Here is a 24,886-nt window from a genome sequence, read left to right on the forward strand (position 1 = left end):
GAGAAAAATGCAAAGACAACTTATTCTAGTGTGTATGCACAGTGTGGTAGGCCTACATGCAGAACAGTGCTTGGCTTGTTTGCATGAAGGAACCACAGTTATGAAAACTATAACAACATGAAGTCAACGGCTAAAGCAATATCTTCGACTCCCTCTGAGAACTGAGCACCTTTGAAATATGTAAACTTGAATCTGTTTAATTTATGCAGTACGAGCTCATCGTTGCTACAGCCAAAAAAAAAAAAAAAAAAAATCCCCCATTATCAAAAGGGAAATTCAAGAACAGTGTATGTATTGACATTAACAAAGTGTTATTGCAGTAATCTCTTAATCTCCTGTAATTATGATCAAATAGAGCAATTTCAAGTTGGGTGTGCCACTGAGAGCAGCAAGAGCTGCAGACTGCCTTGGATTTGGCGTACTGCAGGGGATTTCCTCGCCACATCTTTTTTTTCTTCTTTCCTCTTTTAACTTGCAGTGGCCCGACAACAGCTGCGCTCACACATATGCAATGAGCTGAAACACTAACAAGAAAAAGACAGCTGTCTTGCACTTTTCCTCTGCATTAACAAGTGTACAAGTGCAACTGACACACGTGAAATGAAGCATAAAGTGACGCGTTAATACGCGCAAATGTGGAAGAGCTAATATGAGCGTGTTAACTATCTATTAGCTGCTATTCAATATCTCAAATCTGCTATTCTGGCATTGTCAGCCTTTATTTACACTAGTTCTCTTTTATGAGTAACAATAACATATGGGTATTTTTGCTAAGCAGAAGAGGTATTAAAATGGAAGGGGGGTTTCCTGATCTTAAATATTCTAGTTCCCATTTTGCTCACCTCTGTACTGTTGCCAGTATCAACATGGTTAATTATTAAAGTGCCTTGTCAAATACAGGAACCCACGTCATAAAAAAGGTACAGCAAGAGAATGTGTGGTCTGATGAGACAAATTAAAAACTGTAATAACAACATGTAGTAAAAAACAGAAGAGACAACTGTTTTCAATTGTGTATTTTTTTATTCAGGTGTGTGTGTTACCTTCAAATCACAGTATTTGTTGGATGGCCTATAAATTAAAGGTTCTGCTTTAGTACCTACTTGTTAAATACACTACAGATGCGAACATGATCATCTTCATCGTGAGCGTATAACACTGTAAAAAAAAAAAAAAGAACCGTCTCATCCTGCTGGACAGGAAGTTGAGACATGAGAGCAGAAAACTGGCTTGCAAGGCTGCGAGGTCATAGGTCACTTGATTTGGCTGAAGAGTGGCAGCAGTTACACTGAGAAAAGATGCTGACGTGAACCATCACAGTTTCACTCTGTCAACAGTCTTGTGGTCACTAAAGTCTGTGAACTGAGCTGCAGCGGGGCTATAACTGCGTTAATCTTCCCCTCCACAGAGAATCAGCAGGGTTTTGCGATAGTCTCCTGACGTGTCACCCTGTGCATGGTTATAAAAACACAAATAGTGGAAAAATCATTTGGTCATGTTTTGGAAGGCAGTGCTTTTTTCTGGCTCACACAATAGTTAAATGCAGAAGAGAAGCTGAGAAATCGGTCTATATCAACAAAGGAGTTAAAAGTGGAATTTCCCCTGTTTATCAGCTGACACTCATACAGTAGATAAAGATTTCTACTTTATAATCTCGATCAAGATTTCACATTTTTATGGCAAAAACGAAACTATGCAGGGCAACTGGTTAGCTTATATTAGTATACATTTTAGAAACAAGGGTAACACAAGCTGGCATTTTCCAGAGGAAACAGAACCAATAAATCTCCTGCTGTTGGCTTTAAGAGGTGCTGGAAGGTGGATTAATAGCGTAGATTGGGATTTGAAGCTTTCCCCCAAACTCTCAGAGGAACATAAGTAAGCATATTTCTCAAAACATGCACAGATTTAAACTTTGAGAAACTGCTCAAATCGAAACCGCTTTTGTAACTGAAACTAGCAAACTGAAAATGTACAATTAAATTGAATTAATTTAATAAATGATCAATTCAGTTATTTCTCTGCACAACTCATAAAAACAAGATAAAGCAATCCTTGCTCTTGCATAATGTGGAAATGTGTTTTCCAAACCAATCCAGGGCAGCTTGTTTTTATTGGTGTCACATTGATTTCATCTGTAAGTTATTATAGAACTGCTTTTAGGAACTTCCTGTCTCTGCATCTGTCAGCCAATCACAGAGCAGAGATAGAGGAAGAATGCAAGAGGGAAATTCCTAAACAGCTGTGTTGTGGCCACAGACCCATAGTCCACCGCAGAGAGCTATAGATTACCGTACCCCACCACCTTACCGCAGCAACAGAAAAAGGATGTGCACTGCATGCTCTGCACACAGCGGGACCAAAGCAATTAAACCAAACCTCCACAGACACACAAGTCACATGTGAACACAGCATGCCAAGCAGAGGTGCTAGTAGACAAAGACTCAGACTTACAATCATAGTTTCTACCTGGATGAATTCATGGAGGGAGGCATCGTGAGTTTCTTTGAACTCTTTTCGGATGTTAAAAAGGTCGATCTCGCTACGGGACACCATGATGCGGATCAGCGCTCTGTCGTCTGTACCAAGACCCTGCAGAGGAGATCAATAAATACTTTGTATATTCTGACTTAGACAACACAGGATTCTGCACCAATAAAAGTGACCTAATCACGTGTTACGGCTGACATCTAGTATCCAGATGACATGCTGAATAACTGATCTAACCCTAACTCATCTAAAACAGGATGAAGAGATACCTTCATGGCTTTGTACAAACGGTCTGCAAAATAAGAGGGCTGGTTCTTTACACTGCGGACTGCAAAGACAAGAGAAACATGCAACAGCTGAGAAGTTGTCACCCAGATTGGATTTCATCAACAGTATCATCCGCTGTGGCAAACTTGAAAGTAAAGGAGAATAAAGTCTGTAGTGAAAAATAGTTATTACCTATTGCATAAAATGCATTTTTCACATCTCCAGACATCTCCTTCTTAATAATCTGTTCAATGTCCTTGTTACTGCATTTGACAAACTCCTGGAACACTGTGAACAGCAAAGAGCACGAAAATCCACTGCATTTTGTTGGAGAAATTTAGTTGAACACTTGTAAAGATCATTGCAACCTACATATCTGTGATGACCTTTACCTTTCCTGAGATGAGGGAAGCTCCTGGTGCACAGGATGCTCATGAACTTCATCACCATGTCATCTGAGTCAGCATTGCATGCATCGGCAAGTTCCTGGTTTGTTCAGGAAGAACAGTGGGAACACAAAACCTTCAGATCCATTCTTACATTTCATATTTAAACACAGTAAAGAAAAGGATGCATTCAGTCACCTGAGCATCTGCATTAGCTCTTTCTACATCTGCAAGGCCCTCCTCTCTTGCACCCTGAACAGACAAGGAGGTTAAATGCAAATTAGTGCCGCTCTGTAAGGCTAGTGGTTAACCAAAAACGTATACTTTTTTTGTAAGACACTATAAAAGACAGTTAGGGAGGTGATTAAATAGATCTATGTGTAACAGAGAACACAAACCAGACTACCAGACTGCAACTTGTGAGTGGGCGTGGAAATTACACACAGTGTGAGTTCTCATGATGATGACAGACATTACCTGCACGAGAGAAACGAGGATCCGACAGAAATGGCCTGATGTGTCTGACTGAATGGCATCCTCCAAAGACTTTTTATAGGCTGCAAAGTATGATATATTACATGCCCTGACAAAGGTTTTTAGGACAAAGCAAGTGATTCTTTAAGCCTTATTCTGGTGCCAAACTTACCACCCTGATAGGCAGCATTCATGGCATGTATTTCCTGATTGCTCCTGGTAACCAGGATCTCAATGAGAGCGTGTTCATCAGTCCCAGCCCCCTAGGAAAAAAAGCTAGTGTGAGCTTCATTTTTTGCTATTTTGGTGCCTGTTGTTTTTTTTTGTTTTTTTTAAAAGAAATAGGCTTTCTAACTCTATGCTGATTATTGTATGTGTGGGACCCAGCAAGGTAGTGCTTTGTGAAATATAAAAAGGTACAAGAGCCCATTTCAAAGTTTAGCTGCCTGTTTAATTCTAAATAACACACTGGACTTCCAAGCTGTTGTCAACATCTAAGACTTACTACTTATCCAAAACAGGTTTCATCTGTTCAGTTCCCATATTAGGTGATAATTTGACTGTTTGCCTTCAAATAACCAAATTATTATATTTCACTATTTGAAAATGCATAAAACGAGGACACAAACAATTATGAAACACCATCTGCACGCAAGTGCTCTCTGCTGAGAGCAGAGGATGAGTCAGGTTTGCCACATAAGGAAATTCAGTCAGGTTGAAAAGTTATAAATACATTTTTATTTGACTATAAAATGTGTTCTATGTAATTTATCTCGGCCAAATATCAACCACCACGTGTTTGGGAAACAGGTATCAGTATATGGGGGATTAAATGTGAACCGTGTTCACTACTCATAGAAATGTAACATATTAGCACTGGAGTGTCATTTAAGAGAGAAATCAGTGGGTGTTTTGGTTTAACTCCTACTTTACCTCCATTGCTTTTCTCATCATTTTGGCATCAAATTCAGCTGGCGTCAGCATGAGCCCAATTATCAGCCTCTCCAAGTTCTTTGACAATTCAGACTTCAGGTCCTTCATCAGATCCTGGAATGCCGAACACAGTGAGTTGTTAAAAGCTGTCGTATCCAGTGGAGGACACATAACAATAAACGAATAAAGGTAATATTTTGTGATTTAGCCATATTTTCTATCATTCCTGTGTCTTACCCTTCCAAGTAGGGATTTGAAGGCCTGTCTGATCTCTTGCCTCTGGGCATTACTTCTCCATGCAACAATATCAATGATTGCATCTTCATCTGTTCCTGTTATAAAGAAAAAGGAAATGCCATATATAAAAAAAAAAAAAAAAAAAAAAAGAGTTTTGCAAAGTTGCCAGGATAGTGTCAGTGTGTTTTATATAGCAGGGTTTGCATACCAAATCCCTTCATGGCTTTCCTCAGTGCTTGTGCATCAGCAGCAGGGTCGAAATTAGGCGCCGGGCGGACTGTAGGCCTCAGCTGAGGTAGTGCACATTACAAAATTGAAAGACTGACAATTAGTATTTACTCACAGAGTGTCAAAGTTACTAATATCCGTTAATTAAATCCATATCTGTAAGCTTGAACTAAAAGCACAAAGAGGGCTGAAGAACATGCAAAATAAATTATTTGTTATTCAAGATTTTTTTTATTATCTGATAAAAAATTATGAAGCAACACATTTGGCTTTATGATAATAATCTCTTGACATTTGAGGGGGCGGGTGCCCTCTTGAGTTTAGAATTCATGACACCGCTAACAATGCAAAAGGTTGGTAGGATGAAAAACAGCTCAGTTTCAGGAAGCATTAGAGAGACAGCCTTTTGTTGTCAAAAATGCTGAGATCTTTTTGACATTCACTCTCCAAATGGGGGTTTGGAGAGTTCATTCTAACAGAAAACTATTTGTGTTTCAGCGAACAGCACTCTGATCACATCTAGACAAAGCCTTCACTGTGTAGACATAACACCGTTAGCATATTGCCATAGCACATCATTACAGGGCCAGCAGGTAGTGGAGATGCAAGGCTCTGCTGAGGCAAACATGCAATCACACATCTAAGGTGGGAGCAGATGGAGCCCAAACCTGCACTCTGGTCATGGCACTTAATTCCCACATCTTGTAGGCTATCTGAGCAGCTTCAGGGAAGAATTCTCCAGCTAAGCTGCAATGACCGGTTTGACAAAACATAGCACACTCAGCAAAGCCAGAACCTCAAGCGGTAAATAGTGGGAACATTTCTAGGAAGAAGACTAAAATACAGTCTCTGCACCGTAAGTTTGTTTAAATCAATTATAAGCTTCAACAAAGAGTTTCCATTAGCCTCAGCATTCATTAAGATAATAAAGCTTTTACACAGTTCAACGTAACAGTAGTAACGCCATACAGTGGTCCTCTAGCACCCCCTTCTGGATGCAGCATTCCTAAAACTTACTCATCATCCCCTCCACAGAGGTTGAGCAGAGTCCGCTTGTAATCCCCTGATGTATCATCCTGGTTGACATACACACACACACAAAGTCATATAAGTGCTCTACATTCACATACAGAGTGCATATAAAACATGCTGTACCTCTCTTTCTCACCTTAATCATGTTATAAAGTGACTTCTCATATCTAAGGCGGAAACACTCTCGAATGTCCAACATGTCAATTTCAGAGCGAGAAATCATGATCCGGATCAGAGTGTTGTCAGCTGTACCGAGACCCTGGAGGGATTGAGGGACGATGCATTGTGGCAACAGTTAAGTAATCCTGAGCAATTTTAATAAATTTAACAATCTGTCACTAACAAGACCTCATTCATCATAACTGTACCAGTAAGTGTGCCTACAAACACACTGGAACCAAACTGAATGGCTACTTGAGCTTACCTTCATTGACTTGTAGAGGCGCTTGGCAAAGAACATGGGAACGCTCCTTATGCACTGGACTATGAGAAAAATGACCAAATTAGGCACTGTGTTGTGTCACAATGTAAAGTACAATGGTGCATTCAGTGCATTTCCTACCAACGGCCAGCATCAGTCTCTCAAAGTCTCCAGACAGCTCGTTCTTAATGCTGTCCTCAATGCTCATCTCTGCAATCTTCTCATATTCATCAAAAACTAAACAAACAGAGGAAAATATTGCACAAAAGTACCAATCTCATCCTTTTGGGTCATTATTGTGTAAAATCTTGAGTTTGCCTTTGTGCTTTAATTCCCCCCAGATTTGACTAAAATGGTTGTCCTGGCATGTTAGCAAGTTTAGGTAACACACATAGTAGCAGGAGGCTAATACTGAGGACAGCCAGCTTCTGAGTCACTTGAGGTCAGAGTGGGGATGACTGGAACGCCTCATTGTTGAGATATTTTCTCGGAGAACTGAGCTTACCCATGCGGAGGTGGGTCACACTACGGTTTCCCAGGATCATGATAAATTTGGCCTCGTCCGTCCCCCACTGCTCCTCTCCAGCTGCATAGAGATCCTACAGAGAGTTTAGAAAACAGATAGGGTCCAGGGCTGAGTTATTATAATTTCGTATTTTGTAATTATATTTCATTTTTATTTATTTTTGGTTTTAATTCGGTTTAGTTTCAGGTGGTTTCCAGAGTGAGTTTACTCGTTTCAGTTCAGTTTTTTATTGTTTGAAAATGTTTAGTTTTAGTTTAGTTTCTATTACTTTCAGTCTTAGTTTTAGTCTTTAGTAATTATTACTGTGAGCAGGGCATCGTGTCAGAGGCAAGATTTAAGTAAATCAGTACAGGTATTACAACAGAAACACAGGACTTTTTAAGCAGCTGACTTACAGTCTTATAGACATTAACATTTCTAGAAATACGTTCATGAAAGCCTCATAAGGCAAATTTTGATGAAAATTTACCAAAATAACAAACACTAAAACTAATGATATTTTTATTTTTATTTCAGTTAATTTTACAAAATCAGAAAATAATTTCATTTAATTGATTTTATTCTGATCTCTACTTTTTAATTCTTATCTTAGTTATTTAAAATGTTTTTTCACATCTACATTTATTTCTTAGTTGAGTTTTAGTTAACTATAACAACCTTGGTGCAAGATTTATCTCAGGGTCACAGAAGCTGTACTGACCTTAATTAATAAGCCAAATACCCACTGCACTATCCTGGATGCCTAAAATTCTTGATTGACATTAGCTTTTATGTTTAGTCTTAATTTAAAAAAATGCATACACATCTGCTGAACTAATTTTTGTTAAATTGACTGCAGCGCTTCCACGTGTCAGCACAATACTCATTTAAAGCAACAGAGGCCATTCAGCACTGCCACCAATATGATACTTTAAAAGGAAAGTAAAGGACGCTCTTACAACAGGACACTTCAAGTATTCTTCAAACAAAGGCTGTGTAAAGTCAAACAGCATGTGCATGTTTAGCTTTTATGTTGGCTATAAAATGCTTACTTGGGCATCCTGCTGAACCAGGTCTGCATCCACTACTCCTGACTCATCTCTGGTCCCCTAGAAGTATTGAATCAAAACAACAGACTGCAGATTAGTCAGAGTTTAAAGGCACAGTGATCAAAGCGTGTTTGAGTTTCCTACTTAGTCAACTCACCTGAAGTAAAACAACCAGCATCTTCTTAAAGTGGCCTGAAGTGTCTGCGATTACATCCTCCTCCAGGTCTCTGCCATAGGCTGGGTACACAGATGACAGTTCTAAATACTATCAGATGCGTAATTCAAGTGACGTCTTAGATAAAACATCTTACCGTCCTTGTATGCTGCAACCATGTCATGTATTTGTTTGTTGTTCCTAGAAGCCAGTACTTCAATCAGGCATCTCTCATTTGTTCCAGCACCCTTAAAACAGAGTATGAAGGCGGATGTGAAACAGTTTCTGCCTCATTTAATATGGAGTGAGAGCGAATCAAATTTTTTGGCTTACTTTGATTGCATCATGGATTTCTTTGGCATCGTGGTAGGCCGGGGTTCTCATCAGACTGACAATGAGGCGCTCAAATTTTCCCGTGAGCTCATATTTGAGATCATCAATCAGGTCCTGATGAAAGAGAATTTCGGTGATGCTGGACTCAAAACTGCTATCTTAAGCTTTTAAAGTGTCTAAGCAATGTCTGGAAATTACAGTTGTGCTTAGATGTTCACATACACTCATCATGGGCGTAAATGTCTGGTCATTTTGGGCTTTCAATAATTTCTTTGAGCTGTTATTTTCCCACAGTGAAATGACTATATGGCATAGATCTTTAATGGCTGAAACAAAAACAAGAATTGGGTGCCTCGGCTTTACTCCGTCAAACATACCTCTTATTATTTTGGCCAGAATACTCAATCTTTGTCTCATCTAACCATAAAGATTTCTCGAGAAAGTATTTGACTTTTCTACAATGGTATGTTGATTTTGGAGTAGATGCTCCTCACTATCCTCTCGGTCCGTGGTGATTTCAAACTCTCTTCATTGGAGACAGTGATGCTGGTGTTCCAACAGTTTCCAGTTCATGGCAGGCTTGAGCTTCGGTGGTTCCTGGGTTCTGAGAATGGCAGTTTTGGTCTACTCCCTTGACAAAATGGTGACACATCTGAATAACTTTACGTACAGTTGTTTGTAGTGATGATCCTGGAATCTGCAGCTGGTTAGGAATAGCTCCAGGAGACCTTCCCAAACTGCGTAAATCTACAATTGTCCTTCTTAGATCGTCACTGAGTTTCTCTAAATATTGGTCAGTAAAATACATTTGACCCTGCATGGATTGAAGACACTCCAAAATAAATTCAAAATTGTGCACCTAATTCTTATTTTAAACCCATTAAATATGTATACTCTACATTTATTGCAACCTGGAAAAAAATAATGGTTAAAATAAATCATTAGATCATTGAAATTAACAGATGAATGCCAAGTAAACTTCTGACCACAGCTGTAGCATTTAAAAATGTATTTGTTTACCTGTCCAAAGTTGCTTTTGTAAGCTGCGATGATTTCTTGCCTTTGCGCATTGCTTCGAGAGGTGACCAGGTCCAAGATGGCCTCTTTGTCACTTCCTGAGAAACAGAAAAGAAACATTTTCAACAAAGACCTAAAAACTCATCCTAGACAGCATCGAGAAATTCGTCAAGTGATGATTCAACTGACTAGTTAGGAGGACAAACGATGACCTTTACACCTCTGTGGCCATGAATCACGGAGGAGTGGGGCACTCACCAATGCCTTTCATAGCACTGTAAAGGGCCTCGGCATCAGCGGTGGGGTCAAAATCGGGAGCGTCTGTTATTGTACCTCTGAACACCTGAAAGAGTGAACAGCTCAAGTCAATTTCAAACATTTTCAGTTAAGATAAGAATAAATAACACAGACATGCTACTCTTTCATGCTTAAATAAGAAGTGACAAGAACATATGATATCAAAGTACATCTGAAACAAGATTTCTGTTGTTCGGTATGGTTAGGTCAAAGGTGTCTTTTAATAATAAACTGAATAATAAATAAATACAGCAATGACACTGGTCTGTGGTTACAGAGGTGAGGCCACCAGCTACCAGCCAAGAGCAACAACAAGGGTCTACAATACCTGATACAACATAAATATACTACATTAGTATTTTTGATTATTTGCTATATTAGCAATGTGATTCTGGAGATGGCATTTTAAAACTGTTAAATGGACTGCTATGAAACTTGATACAATCAGTCATCAAGTCCAGTGACTTTGCTGCTTCATACGGTTTTCCTCTACTGCCATGTGTCATTAAAATATTGGGTTTTTAGTCGACAGCCATGAAATTTGATACATTAATGTCTCCATCAGGATAAATTCCTCTAATTTTTGTCACTACATTTCTATGCTAATTATGCTAACACAACCAAACATGTGAGCATTCTTCATGTTACATGTCAACATATCAGTGTAGCTTTTCTGTAGAAAAAAGGAGACTAAAAAAGAAAGGCTAGTATGAGAGAAGAGGATCTCACATTTTGAGCCACAGCTTGCATTTTGCAGATGGCTCGAAACAGCAGTGGGCTTGGCTTTGCTATGACTTTGCATATGCTGCTCACCTCCAGAGCAGACCAGTTGTAAACCCTTTTTTTAACCATACACTTTGCTTTTTTAATAAATTTGCACTTTATGTCCCATTCTCTAACAATGCATTATCTCAACCAGTGTTGGTCAAGTTACTTGAAAAAAGTAATCAGTAATTAATTACTGATTACTCCCCCCAAAAAGTAATCCCGTTACTTTACTGATTACTTATTTTCAAAAGTAATTAATTACTTAGTTACTTAGTTACTTAGTTACTTTTTAAAAACACGATTTACAACCTGAAGAGGTGATAAAGTGATAGATCTTTCAGCCCAATTCTACTTTTTCTACATAATCCATCATACAAAATGTAATCAAATGGAAAAGTCTCTTTTTTTTTAACTTGTTTTATCAGTTTTAATCTTTTAACTTTATGCATCAAGCAAAACATTTAATTATATGCAACATTCTCTGACTTGAATAAATTAGTTTAACATTTAAACCTATTTTCTACACATTCCAGCACATAAAATAAAATATTTTTTGTGTTTTCACTCACTCTTTCAAACAGATGCAAGTAAAACACAGCAGAAAATAAATAAAGTCAAAGACTCAGCGGTCCTTTTGCTCTATTTTCACCTGTAAAGCAGGAGCAGGGTAGGCGGAGGGTTACCCTGGTGTAGGTGTGCTGCGGTCAGTTGAAGAATCCGCGCGAGTGTCTCTGTGAGTTTCCCATCACGTCGTAGCTACTCGGTGCTTGCTCGGAAGTTTAGGGGTTTTTTTTCGCTATAAAAAGAAGTTTTCTTCCCACGCACGATGGACGCTAATGTTTTTGTCACTTTTTATGGAATCAAACTCAAAGTAAGGTCAGTACTTCCACGCTTTAAACGCTGCACGCTCATACTCTCTCCCGCACTCGATATATTATCCATTGTTGATCTGCACACAGCTGCTGTCACCAACGTCGCACTTGCTTACGTCACTGTCATGAGACATTCTCGCAAAAAAAATCACGGTTTTAGTAACGCAGTAACGCAGCGTTCCTACGGGAAAGTAACGGTAATCTAATTACCGATTTTGCAATAGTAATCCCTTACTTTACTCGTTACTTGAAAAAAGTAATCAGATTACAGTAACGCGTTACAAGTAACGCGTTACTGCCCATCTCTGATCTCAACCCACACCTCCTTGCATGCTGAGAGTAGTGGAGTGGTGTAGCAGCAGTGACAGCAGCTGAGTATTTGCACCTGTCTCACCCCCAACAGATCAGAGTGTGTGTATGTTGCTTGCCTGTTTGTGCAGGGGCGGGAAAGTAGACAGGGTCGGGTTGCACACAGAACTTTTACACATCAGACCATCTAATATGCAATAGCTCAAAAAGGATGAAAAATATCAACATTATGATCTTGTAATAATAAGATCTTCACAAAAACGGCTGAAAAATGAAACTGCAGCAGCTGCTCTCGAGGTTACTGCTGCATTGAGGCTGTCAGCCAAGTTGTGCTCTCCGCCCAGCTACAGAAGCCACTGTATATGCTCTGCTTAACATCACTCCTCAGGACAGCTGTAAAGCTTCACCCACGTGGCAACAGGCCACAAACACAAGCCCCTAGCAACAGACTTTAACTAAACTAATCACGGTTCGGTAAAGTGAATTTAATAACAATAAGTTGATTTCTATGCATCCCTCCCCCTATAAGTGCAATTTGTTTCATCTGGTGCCCAAACTTTAAAAGAGGTAAGAGCTAGTTTGTGTTTAACCTTAAATAATTTTACAAAGTCATTCTGGAAAAATGCCGTCAGGTATAACGAGGTGCTGCAGGTAGCACTGACACTCTACACTCCTGTTTTTGATGTTGCGCAGGGCTCACATGGTGGCAGATGGCAGCCTCACTCTATCCACGCCAGTGTCACACAAAACAATTCATTCTGCTGCACTGATACAAGATCTGGTCTGCAGTTTGATTATAGCTAACATGATACAAGGCCAGATGACCAAGCTCTTGTCCACTTACCATGTCTATATTTGGTCTTATATGTCAACACTGCTCAGGAATCAATAGTTTCAGGCCTAAAGGGAAAACAGAAATGCTGAGGTACAGGTAGCCAGTTGCACTGGAAAACATCCTTGCAATGTGAAAGGTGACCTTCACCTCAGCTTTGGGTGAAACTATGTTGCAAACAATGATGATCTTTATTTCCTGAGTAAATACAAAGAGGTACTGTTATTCATTATCCAGGCTGTTCTTAGCTAGAGCGCAGGAGCAAAAAGCAGACGGGGGCCTGCTTTTTATTAGACTCAACCTCATATTCACACAAAAATACATTGATGGATGGAATATGTTTTATTTAAACTTGCAGGAAAGCTGGAGCCACATTTCCCATGCAGCTATATTCTGACTATAATGCAGACATTCAGACAAGGTAAACATGTTGAGGCGTCAGTACAGAGAAGCTACTTCTTCTAGACTGACGATACTTAATTTAGAATCACAACACAGAAGTAGGCTACACTGAACTTACACACAAATAGTTTTTAAGGAATAAAGAATTTATGCTAAATTGAGGGGGGAAAGAGTACTCCACATGGTTTGAAATACTGTACTGTTTGTTTAAAACTCCAGTGAGGCTTTCCCAAAAATAGCACGCGCGCAGTTTATCTTAATATCAGAAGACAGGTCTGGGGGACAGGGCCTCTCGGCCTCTCTCTCCCTTTATATGTACACAGGGCCACACCCTTCTCTGTTAATTCCCCCCACATACACACACCGAAGGATATTCTTTAAATCAGAGGCTTTAAATCTAATGGTATATTATTTTTCTGAATTAAGTTTCATTTTAAACTTTCCTCGAGTTGAATTTTATTACAGCCGTTCCTTCTGCAGCCACGGGTGCCAGGGGCACATTTAAAAATGACACCTCAGCAAACTTTTCTGTTAATTTGTGACCCATTATATGGAGCCGACAGCGAACGACAGAGAGCAGCTTACCTTCTCGGTGCAGGAAGTATCGGTGCAGAGTGACAGCGGCCCCTAAACTCGGTCTGTCTTTCCCCCCCGGTCGGATGAATTCAGGCCGGCCAGTTACTCGTCCTCAGTGACGTGGTGACTGCGGCGCTCTCTCGCGCGGCTTCTGTAAAGCGTGCGCGCATGTCTGCGCGTGAGAGAGAGACAGAAAGTGCGGGCTTGAGAGAGCGAGAAAGAGAGAGCGGTGCTTTGATATATACGTGCTTAATGCAAGAGAATGCTTCAAACACGGGTGTAAATGTGACTGGGTAATAGCTGCTTATTTCTATTATTTCCCCCACACCCTAATGTTGAAAAAAAAAAAAAAAAAAAAAAAAATATATATATATATATATATATATATATATGAACGATTAATTGACACCTTTCTTTTATATATTGAGCCACCACTTGGAGCTGGTAACAGGCAAGCATAACTTTCTGAATTTTGGCACATGCGCACGAGTCTGAGTTTTAACAGAGGGCAGCTTACTGACACTGACGTGACAATTTGTTCTATTTCTGTCCTGTCAGAAGACCTCCAGTAAGTGTGGAGGGGCGTGTGAGTGCGTGTGTGTGTTTAGTGGGAGGGGAGGGGGAGCATAGCTGCGGTATGACAGTAAAACGAGTGCCACATTCATTGCTCTATTCCTGGAATGCATGCATGCATGTTTTGCCCACAAATTTGCGTGTTGCATGTGTATTTCCTGTGATCTTTTATGTTGGGCTTTTTACTTCATTCATTCATGGTGATACTGGTGACACCGCATGTGGAGAGAAAGGTGACGGAAGAGATGATGAGAAACTAGAGGTGACTTACAGGAAGCTGACAGGGAGTCCAGTGCTCCACTTCGCAACAGCAAAGAAAAAAAGGGGGCATGACTCAGTATTTCATTAGGTGAATAAAAATGTGATAAAAGTTCACACCTGGTCTATGTGCTTGATAAATGATCTTATTTACTGTGTTCAGATGCAATTCACACATCATATGCTCAGTGAGGCACAGAAGACAGGGAGATAAGATTAACATTAAACCCTGTTTGCTCTCTTCAAAGGTTGGGGAGGGAGCAGAGATAAGCACGCTATGTCTATGGGAGGGAAAGACAGATTGATGATGGGGAGGTGGTTATGAACATCTGTAGTGATGTTTCAGCAACATTTTAGATTAGACCAATTAGATCATTGTGTAAATGTTGATCAACCCGTTTAACAGGAAAAATGTCCTGTTTTGGAGGCCCTGTATGTTTTACATTTGAATGTTATACTCCTTGTTACTTGAAGAATATGTTTTGGTCTGTGCCTCTGGTACTATGAACTTTAAAGTGGACGTATTGGGCAAAAACCTATAGCGTCAGAGGCTTTAGCTTTGATCTATGAATGAAATGAGTCCACTGATATGTTTTTCTTTTTTCTTTTGGTTTCCTCTCCTTTAGTGTACCCTTTTCATCTTCGCCCCCAACCAGTGTTGAAAGAATGGGGTGTCCATATGGTGGAAACAGTGAAGCGGCAGAGAGGAATTTCTTTTGTTGCACAGCGACCTCTTGTGGTTTGAAGATATACTGCATACCCAACATAACAATTTCATTCTGGCTGAGATGGGAAATATATATTAATGCATATTCATTTTATTTATTGTTGAAATGAAAACAAATTCATTTTCAAACTATGTAAACTGTATTCATTAGATATGTAATCATTAATAAACATTTCATCTATGATGAGACTATGATTGTGGATTCTGGATCTTTAGCTCTGAATTTTGAGGTCTTTTGGGGCTTCTCTTGGTTCTTAGGTTGCTTATTGGTATATTTGTTTTTAATATTCTCTTGTATTTTGAGCCTCAGCTCTTTTTTAGTTTACCTCCCTGTCTTGTTGTCTTTGACTAGTATCAGCTGTTTTCTTTTCCCCAGATGTTTCCACTCTTTTTACAGCCAAAAAAACAAAACAAAACAAAACAAAAAACAAACAAACTTCTGTCTTTCTCTCTCTTTTTTTGCATGAAACATTAAATCTTTGTTTAAAAAAAATTAACAAAGCATCAAAGCTATTATACTCCCTTTTAGCACCGTATCTTTATTCTTGTACTCAGTTTAAGCTTTAAAGGAGTCCCTAAGAGGTCAGTTCATCCTCTGTCTAAATCAAGCTCCTTACTGCTTAAGGCCTGTAAGTTTTTAAAGCTGTTCTAGTCTGATTGGCTGTCCTTTGCAAACAAATGGCTCAAACAGTGTGTGGGTGGAGTTTCTGTGCTCACAGCAAGAGTTGTGTGCCATATTTAGTTATTCACTCTCACTGATGTCACACAAATCCTGAAGCAGAAAAACAGATGGAAATAAAGCATTAGGAGCAGTCACAGTGATTACATCCACATACACAGATTATTCAAAGCCATGATTATTAGGAGTAGCCACATCTATACCACTATTAGATGGCAGAAAATAAGCAAAGTTATAGAGGCATCTGGTAAAACATAATTATATTTTTTTCGACACATTTCCAAACATCAGTAATAGTTATTTCTGATCAAATACGTGCACTTTATACAGCAAATTGTAAATCTGAAGCGCAACAACAAACGAATGGGTACAAAAGCATTTTTCACATTCTGAACAGGATTTTCTATTCACAGTTCTCACCCTGTGCCTTCATTGCAATAATGAACACATTATGATCCACACTGGTCGGGAGTAAGAAAGGCTACTTTGTAAATAATTCCACTGAGTGGGAGGGTCATGCAGGCCGGTCTTGTATATATCGCTGTAAAAGTCATGCTTCTTTCATCCAAGTCAGCATCACGGATATTTTCGTTCCACTCTACTTTTGAAGTCACCAGTAACTCCTCGTGGGACTGAATGCAAGGTAATGAACTTGTGTGTCTGCTGCATAAAAATATGACGTCAGTTTCAAATCCCTGACCTTTTCTTTAATAAGAATCTGTGCATTTTAATGACTGTGCTTCTTTAAATGCACAGTAGGCAGCCGAAAAACAACATTATAAACATTAACTGCTTAACTGCAATGATTAATGGGATATCTGGCTAAACAAACCATGATTTTTTAGTTAAGCATTACCCTCGATATGCTATCTCAGCAAGTGAGATCCGCAGATATGAATGCTTAAGTTTAGTCAAAAGTACTTTGACCGCACAGGCTTCCTCCCCACTCAGCTCCTGCCTGCTGAGGTAGATGCCACAAGGGATTAGGAGAGCTCAAATCCCCTGATTGGAGATGAGAAGGTAAATGCTGCCTCTCAAAGTGTGCAGCCTCCTGCCCGAATAAGTCATAAAAGCTGCTTTGTCCTCCCCCATGTCATGAACTCACCGGGCCATTAGAGCGGCAGGCTCACACCTTCATGTTGAGATGGAGATACAGCTGCTTCAGTGCAAGCGGACAAACTCCACAACATAGCTGTAGTAATAAGACCGCAGGCTTGTTTTTAAGCGACACAACAATGTAAGGGCCCTCTGAGAAGACACAGTTATTGTTATAGAAATTAAATATAGAAATCTGTAGGAAACCCTCAAAAATAAGAATAGGTGCATGTAATTTTTGATCTTATATTAAAGTAAATATAGGAAAAAGCTATGTCATCTTTGTTTTCTCACTGTGCCTTAACTTTGATTTGATTTAATTTGATTTGAACAGTAGTTGATTAAAGGCAGCCCTGAAAGGCACTGCTGCTGTGAGAACACATCTAACACATAAAGCTTTTGGACTCTTCAGAAATATTCAAAGAAGTAATTGTGCTGTGAATGAAGGCTTAAAGTGCAATCCTGAAGCCGGGGCGTGGATTTCTGTGCTGGGGGTGGCATTCTGGAAATCTCAGGTATCAGCACTATCTTATCAGGAGAATGATAACGAGATACATTTATAAAAGGGTACTGTAACTGAGCCGAATGACACATCCTATTCCTACTTCTTAGCACATCTACGAGGTACAAGATCACACCAAAGAGGTAAGTGAATGTGTTCTTAGTCTCACTTCTGTCAAGTGTTAGGAGAGCATGTTAGCTGTCATGTGATAATGATTAAGCTTTAATAAAACAGATTTTCTTAAGTCTTAACAGCTTGCATGTGCTCTTCAGTTCCTCAGTTTAATTACAGTAGCATTCTGTTCTCTTTCTACACAAATAAAAACACTAATAGACTTTGAAAATCATGTTTCCCAGAAGAAAGAATCTTCTTCCGGAGGCTGACCTGACAATTATTCACTCACTGAGAAACACTCCTCACCTTTTGTCCCACTAGGTCACTCCTTAAATCTCTCTCGTTCACTCATCTTCCATCCTGATCCAAACCCACAGAAGTATGTCGTGCAGCGTAGTGAAGTCCTTTCTGGTGAGCCTATCCCGGAGGAAGCCCCTCGAGCCCGACGGGGAAGAGTCCACCTTCAATCGATGCCTGACCACTCTGGACTTGGTGGCCCTCGGTGTGGGCAGCACCCTGGGGGCTGGTGTCTATGTCCTCTCTGGAGAGGTGGCCAGAGACACCGCGGGACCCAGCATCATCATCTCCTTCTTCATCGCTGCCCTGGCCTCTGTATTTGCTGGGCTATGCTACGCAGAGTTTGGTGCCCGGGTTCCTAAAACAGGCTCAGCATACCTTTACAGCTATGTGACGGTGGGAGAGCTCCTTGCTTTTATCTCTGGCTGGAATCTGCTGCTCTCCTACGTCATAGGTGAATATATGCAAATTGTAACATCTATTATTCAATGATATTTTCTTCCTTTATTGATGATTTAGTGATCTCTCCTCCTACCTGTATATGCAAACAGTGCATAAACCTAACATAATATTTTTACCACACTCTGATCATAAATGATCAACCACCATTAAGAGACTATTTAACACTGTGACCTTTCAACCAGTGGAGCAGCGAATTCTTGACTGCTTTTTTTCTACCTCACTGTGTCACATCTCTTGATACATTAATTTTAACAATAGCACATACCGGGATCACTGCTTTGCAACAATCCCAATAATAACCCCATAAACCAGGACTGTGATTCAAAACCCTGAGTTATAAAGAGGGTAGGAAGTTTCTTTTTCTTTTGTTTATGGCTGCAGGTAAATTATGGCTGATTAATTCGTTTATTACATTAACTATCTTTTCACTATCTGCTCAGGGACATCGACTGTTGCACTGGCATGGAGCGGAACATTTGATGAACTCATTGGGGGAGTCATATCAAAATACTTTGCAGAAAATGCTGCCATGGGCCTGCCTGGCTTAGCTCCTTACCCAGATGTCTTTGCTGCAGCTCTGATCGTGCTCTTGTCAGGTAAAATAGTAAAACTGGTGTTAAATGGTGACCACAAATGAGGATGAGATCGCTGAATTAACCACCTTTTCCACGAAGGTCTCCTGTCTTTTGGAGTCAAAGAGTCAACGATGATCAACAAGATCTTCACAGCGATCAACATCCTGGTGCTGCTGTTTGTGATCATTTCTGGATTCATCAAGGGAGACATCTCCAACTGGAAAATCAGCAAGGAAGATGTGTTAAACGCCACTGCCATGTAAATAAATGCAAAAACAAACAAACAAACAAAAAAAACACTCAAGTAAATCATGACCTATATAATTACAGCATTATTGTTCTCCTGGATGAGCTAACTGGAAATAACCACAAAGTATTGCTCTCTACCCGCTGCAGAAACGGAACTGACATTGCTAATGCAACAAGCGAGTTTGGAGTGGGCGGATTTTTCCCCTATGGCTTTGGTGGAACCGTGGCTGGAGCTGCAACATGCTTCTATGCTTTTGTTGGATTTGACTGCATTGCTACAACAGGTAAGAAGACAATTTGTCAGTTTAGCTTAGTTCAAGCTTCTTTCAGCTGCTTCCTAATTAAATTTTTTGACTGACACAACCCCAAAAGGGATTTTTTATCTCCTCCCAGGATCAAACTGGGGATCTTTTACCAGTACACTATGTATCCAACATAACATAACATAAATAACACAACACAACACAACACAACATAACAACACAACACAACACAACACAACACAACATAACATAACAACACAACACAACACAACACAATACAACATAACATAACATAACACAACATAACATAACAACATAACACAACATAACATAACAACATAACAACACAACACAACACAACACAACATAACATAACATAACATAACATAACATAACAACATAACATAACACAACAACATAACATAACACAAGACAACACAACATAACATAACATAACATAACATAACAACATAACACAACACAACACAACACAACACAACATAACATAACATAACATAACATAACATGACATAACACGATATAACACAACACAACACAACACAACATGACATAACACGACATAACATAACACAACACAACATAACATAACATAACACAACATAACATAACATAACATAACAACATAACATAACACAACAACATAACATAACAACATAACACAACACAACACAACATAACATAACATAACATAACATGACATAACACGATATAACACAACACAACACAACACAACACAACATGACATAACACGACATAACATAACACAACACAACACAACATAACATAACATAACATAACATGACATAACACGATATAACACAACACAACACAACACAACATGACATAACACGACATAACATAACACAACACAACATAACATAACATAACATAACATGACATAACACGATATAACACAACACAACACAACACAACACAACATGACATAACACGACATAACACAACACAACACAACACAACACAACACAACACAACATAACATAACATAACATGACATAACACGACATAACACAACACAACATAACACAACACAACACAACATAACATAAGATAACATAACATAACATAAGATAAGATAACATAACATAACATAAAGGACAAAGATAATTGGAAGAGAATGAATGGATGGAAAAAATATTGCAATCGTGGATAATGGATGAAATAGTGCTTTATTTCCAGAGAGGAGTAAATTACAATTATAACGATGAGTATTTCCTCTACACTCATTAAAAAAGCACACTAAAAATAAAATAAACTTCCTCCACTTTTTTATTTTAAATTTTATAAACTTTTTAATTTTCACCATAGATTCTTTACATTTTTATGGGGTTATTTTTTTAGTGGTGCTGGGAAAGGGTTAGAAAAATCGATACAGTACGCTATTGTATCGCAATATTTTGTGTGGCAATATTGTATCGATGCAGGGACAACACTCTGGGAATAATATGAACAACGAACAATCTTCCTGTAAATAATCACGGTTGGACTTGGACCGACTGTAATCACTCAGAGAGCTCTACAAATTTACAAATAACTTGCATTTGATTTATAAATGCAGGCAGATTGCCAGCATGTTGCCATCAGTCAGATGTCAATGAGAAAAACTCGAGGGAACTGGACTCAGCTGGCTGCAGCTGGTTGCATTCCTACAGGAAGTGCAGATTAATAGTTAGATTTGAAATTCTGTCTGTGTTATCAGACACAGATTACATGTAATTTCCAAACTGACCTCATATAATTGCAGTGAGATAGCAGATTGTCTCCGTCTTAACGCAACATTTATGGCAGGTTTCAGTAACTGTGTTGGTATGCTTGACAATTCCATTTTGTAGCAAAAATAAATAAATAACTGAAGTGGGATAACTTCTTATTGGCTAAAACAGACTGACAAAGTTTAACGTTGAGGACATAATTTGCAGATGATTCTCTCCACTAGTTTTTATGATTTTTGTGTAACAATGCATGAAACTCCTGCAGGAGATATATCTTGTAAGGGGGTCACTAACTTCTTGGTTTCCTTTCTTTTAGGAGAGGAGGTGAAGAACCCGAAGAAATCTGTCCCTATTAGCATTGTGGTCTCATTGCTTATATGTTTCCTGGCCTACTTTGCTGTGTCTGCTGCTCTCACCCTTATGATGCCATACTACCTGCTAAGTGAAACGAGCCCACTGCCAATAGCCTTTGACTACATTGGATGGGGTCCTGCCAAATATGCCGTGGCTGTGGGTTCACTGTGTGCCCTGTCAACTAGGTATGACAGTATGGGTAGTGCATGCATGGATCAAGTGATGTTTAAAGCTCAAAGTCAGAAAGAAAAAGGTGCAAAAATAAATGTATGTTATTTGGAAAAAAATAGAAAAATTATAATGGATGTTCAAAAGTCCAAAATGTTGAAAAATAAATCTAGAAAAGTAGCTACTAAACAGTAGCTAACTCAAAAAGTTCATTAAAAATGTAACGTTAACGTAAAATAACTCAGCTGAGTAATAATTAACAGACAAGGTGTGGAGGACGTGTCAGGTTCCAGAGGCTGTGAATGATTCTTCCACTGCCTCTGATGTTTGCGAGGTGGATAAATTATGAAATTGCCAGTACATTCTTCTGACTTCAGTCATCATAGCAGATTAAGCTGTTAAAAAGAAGCCATATGTCAAATCAGTTGGTTTAGTTAGAGTGACCTTGTGACACTGATTTGTGAAATGACTAATTTAGATTACAAATTAATCGGACACTGCATTCATTTTGTTGTTTGTCTTTCCAGTCTGCTAGGTTCCATGTTCCCGATGCCTCGAGTACTTTTTGCCATGGCGAGAGACGGGCTGCTTTTCAAACCTTTGTCCAAAGTCACCTCCAGAGGCAGTCCAGCAATAGCTACTATATCATCTGGCATTGTGGCAGGTACAGGTATACACTTTATAAATAAAAGTACTGTAAATATAATAGAAGTAATAAACCTAAAACAAAAAATAGTACATGTAATAAAATACTTTTGAATGTGTCCAGTAATAACTCTTATTTTAATGATGCTTACAGATGCTTACACAGAGGTACTGTGCCACACCTTGTGTGTTTGCATATTGTATGTACGGTTGGCAGGGTATCTATCTTAATTGCCCCTTGGGGATAAATAAAGTCTCTCTAACTCTCTCTCTTAATCTATGAATTCAGCTCTTTTTATTGTCATTGCAATATGCATTTGGAATCCAGCCATGCAGTCTGCCTGTACAATCGCGTGTGAACATTTCTCTAAAGAGCTTACTGGACTTAAGTGGTATGCTGTAGTACTGTAATAGGATACCACCATAGAAAAAGTAACCAACACTGATGACTCCAACCTCTTCTGGTATTAACATCAGCACAAAAACTGTGTGCCAGGAGCTTCATGATGTAGGTTTCTATAGCTGAGCAGAGCAACTCCCGTAGGTGTCATGTGTATAATATTTTGTACTTATGCTAATGCTGTTCTGCATGATCCACAGAGGTCGAGGTTTATGGGCTAGAAATAACATTTAATTCCATTTTTCTCCCTGGCTTTAGCCATCATGGCTCTACTGTTTGATCTGAATGCCTTGGTGGAACTGATGTCCATTGGTACTCTGTTTGCTTACACACTCGTGGCAGTATGCATCCTGATACTGAGGTACATTTATCTGTTAACACCCTGCAGCTATGTATTCACTCTGCTGTGCAAATCGACTGATTTTTTGTGGTCGTTGTAGGTACCAGGTGGGTCCATCTGAAGACACAAAACTTAAGATCACAGAATCAAAGAAAAAGTTTAGCTTCTTCAAACCTCCAAAAACACCCAACTCTTCCACAGCACGAACAGTCACGCTCTTGACCATATTTTCTAGTAAGTAAGGAAAACATCACTGAGGCATCTTTACTGATGCTTCTGTAGCACTGAAGTTCTTTTCTTGACCAGCAACAGGTTCATGACGGGCTTTCTCGCCTCTAATCTTTCTTTCTCGTCTTTTACTTTCCCACTGCAGTTCTGTGCATTCTTGCACTGTGCATTACTCTGAGCCAAGGCATGGAAGCTCTTGCCAACACTCAAGCATGGAGCATCGTGCTTGTCTGTATCTTTGGAGTGCTCCTGCTGGTCAACTTGTTCCTCATCTGGAGACACCCAGAGAATCCCACGAAGGCATCGTTCATGGTAAGAAGTGGTTCAAGTAATTTCTTGTAATCACCAACTAGGAATCTCACATCTCTGCATTTTCTCCTTCTTCAGGTACCTTTAATCCCTCTTCTGCCCTTACTGAGTACTTTAATCAATGTCTACCTGATGGTGCAGTTAGGCGGTCAAACATGGATCCGATATGCTGTCTGGATGCTAATAGGTATGATGGGTATATTTTTGTTTGAGAGGATTAAAGGGATGCTATCTAGCTGGGTGACCCTCACTCTTCTCTTTTCTTCTCTTCTGCAGGGTTACTTATCTATTTTATCTATGGAATGCGTAACAGCGTCCAGAGGAAGCGACTCATGACCGACCACGCAGAGATCGAAACAGTCAGCGGCAAAACAGACAAGGATAGTATGAAAGAAGAGAAATTCTGAGCTCAATCGGGGTGAAGACAGATAAACTGAGATGTTACAGTGAGCGACTTGCTTTAACTTATAACCACTGCTTGAGATGCACCGGTGCTGCTGCCTTTCAGCAGTCTTCAATCTACGACAGCACCGAAGCAAATGGCCTGATAACTTGTTAACTTGACGGTTTATTACATCCTAACGCAGTCTGTTTGTTATCTAAATGGTCCAAAATGAAACACTCCCTAAGATATATTTGGACCGAGAAGATCTTCACTTATCACTGATTTTCACATTGTTGTTAAGGATATTTATCTGTATATCTTGTCGTATTAGTGAGCCTGTTCCAAAGAAAAAATATTCTGTAGATTATTTGCTTTTATAATTCTGAAATAACAGGTTTACACTTTTCTTATCAAGTGCAAAATGTAAATTATTTTTATTTCAGTTTTACATTATTTTAATTTTATTTTAATATTTTTTTTTAAATGTGCAGAATTTGACTGAAGACCTTATATTTTACAGAGCTGATACAGAAAACCTTTTATGGGATTTCATCTTCCATTTGTAAATATGGAAACTGCATGTGATTGTTAACTAAACGACTGCCACTGTACACTTGAATTAAAAATGAAATGATTCGCTTTTGTAAAACACTTAAATATGGAGTTACCTTGTTGCAGTCTGTGTCGATAAAGAGGTAAAAATAAAGGACTACTATAAGTTCATTCCCACTGCAGACGTGCACAAAGAAGCAGATATGGCTCACTATTTAGAGTCGACTGAGAACAAAAGGACCTTTGAAAAGAAGCTTATAGCGGTCATGTTCAAAATCACAGCTTAGCTGGCCACTCACAAGGAAAGGTTTACATTGTTTCCACTGCATCCGACATCTCAAAAATGTACTTTAAGTAATGTGTGAATATTTTAGGTGC

General features: G+C 39.2%; 2 protein-coding genes across 4 annotated transcripts; one reads left to right on the forward strand and one right to left on the reverse strand.

Moving 5' to 3' along the window:
- Positions 1–1,023: 1,023 nt before the first annotated feature.
- anxa6 (annexin A6) lies at positions 1,024–13,714 on the reverse strand. 3 transcript variants are annotated; one of them, XM_085361828.1, is made up of 26 exons: positions 13,592–13,714; positions 12,755–12,802; positions 12,617–12,672; positions 9,785–9,869; positions 9,530–9,624; positions 8,510–8,623; positions 8,334–8,424; positions 8,180–8,259; positions 8,026–8,082; positions 6,974–7,067; positions 6,610–6,705; positions 6,472–6,530; positions 6,184–6,306; positions 6,033–6,091; positions 5,684–5,762; positions 4,996–5,077; positions 4,788–4,882; positions 4,551–4,664; positions 3,790–3,880; positions 3,621–3,700; positions 3,342–3,395; positions 3,150–3,243; positions 2,950–3,045; positions 2,760–2,818; positions 2,470–2,592; positions 1,024–1,449 (listed from the first exon to the last, which is right to left on the reverse strand). In XM_085361828.1, exons 3-26 carry the CDS (start codon positions 12,617–12,619, stop codon positions 1,390–1,392), a joined length of 1,983 nt encoding a protein of 660 aa, XP_085217954.1. In that variant the 5' UTR covers positions 12,620–12,672; positions 12,755–12,802; positions 13,592–13,714; the 3' UTR covers positions 1,024–1,389. The 3 variants fall into 3 exon arrangements, with proteins under 3 accessions (XP_085217954.1, XP_085217952.1, XP_085217953.1); XM_085361826.1 differs by having other exon boundaries at positions 2,455–2,592; XM_085361827.1 differs by lacking the exon at positions 12,755–12,802 and having other exon boundaries at positions 2,455–2,592.
- Positions 13,715–17,911: 4,197 nt separating this feature from the next.
- Positions 17,912–23,978, forward strand: LOC146638559 (cationic amino acid transporter 2). Its single transcript, XM_085369545.1, has 11 exons — positions 17,912–18,281; positions 18,730–18,885; positions 18,964–19,123; positions 19,261–19,397; positions 21,444–21,666; positions 22,177–22,313; positions 22,953–23,055; positions 23,135–23,268; positions 23,408–23,574; positions 23,650–23,758; positions 23,848–23,978. Exons 1-11 carry the CDS (start codon positions 17,912–17,914, stop codon positions 23,976–23,978), a joined length of 1,827 nt encoding a protein of 608 aa, XP_085225671.1.
- The last annotated feature ends 908 nt before the right edge of the window (positions 23,979–24,886 follow it).

The sequence above is a fragment of the Diplotaxodon limnothrissa genome, linkage group LG2, assembly GCF_057381915.1.
Source record: "Diplotaxodon limnothrissa isolate DT_005_m linkage group LG2, D_limnothrissa_male_GT1.1, whole genome shotgun sequence".
In the NCBI taxonomy this organism is placed as follows: domain Eukaryota; kingdom Metazoa; phylum Chordata; class Actinopteri; order Cichliformes; family Cichlidae; genus Diplotaxodon; species Diplotaxodon limnothrissa.

What these genes read in the sequence shown, in the direction of transcription:
- anxa6 (XM_085361827.1), bottom strand. An exon ending in CTTCCCTCATCTCAGGAAAG is followed by an intron (nt 3,046 to 3,149) that starts GTAAAGGTCATC and finishes TGCTGTTCACAG; the next exon opens with TGTTCCAGGAGTTTGTCAAA. An exon ending in AAATGCATTTTATGCAATAG is followed by an intron (nt 2,819 to 2,949) that starts GTAATAACTATT and finishes TTGTCTTTGCAG; the next exon opens with TCCGCAGTGTAAAGAACCAG.
- LOC146638559 (XM_085369545.1), top strand. Translation starts at nt 17,912, where the DNA reads ATGTCGTGCAGCGTAGTGAAGTCCTTTCTGGTGAGCCTATCCCGGAGG. An exon ending in GTATGCATCCTGATACTGAG is followed by an intron (nt 23,056 to 23,134) that starts GTACATTTATCT and finishes TGGTCGTTGTAG; the next exon opens with GTACCAGGTGGGTCCATCTG. An exon ending in CCACGAAGGCATCGTTCATG is followed by an intron (nt 23,575 to 23,649) that starts GTAAGAAGTGGT and finishes CTCCTTCTTCAG; the next exon opens with GTACCTTTAATCCCTCTTCT.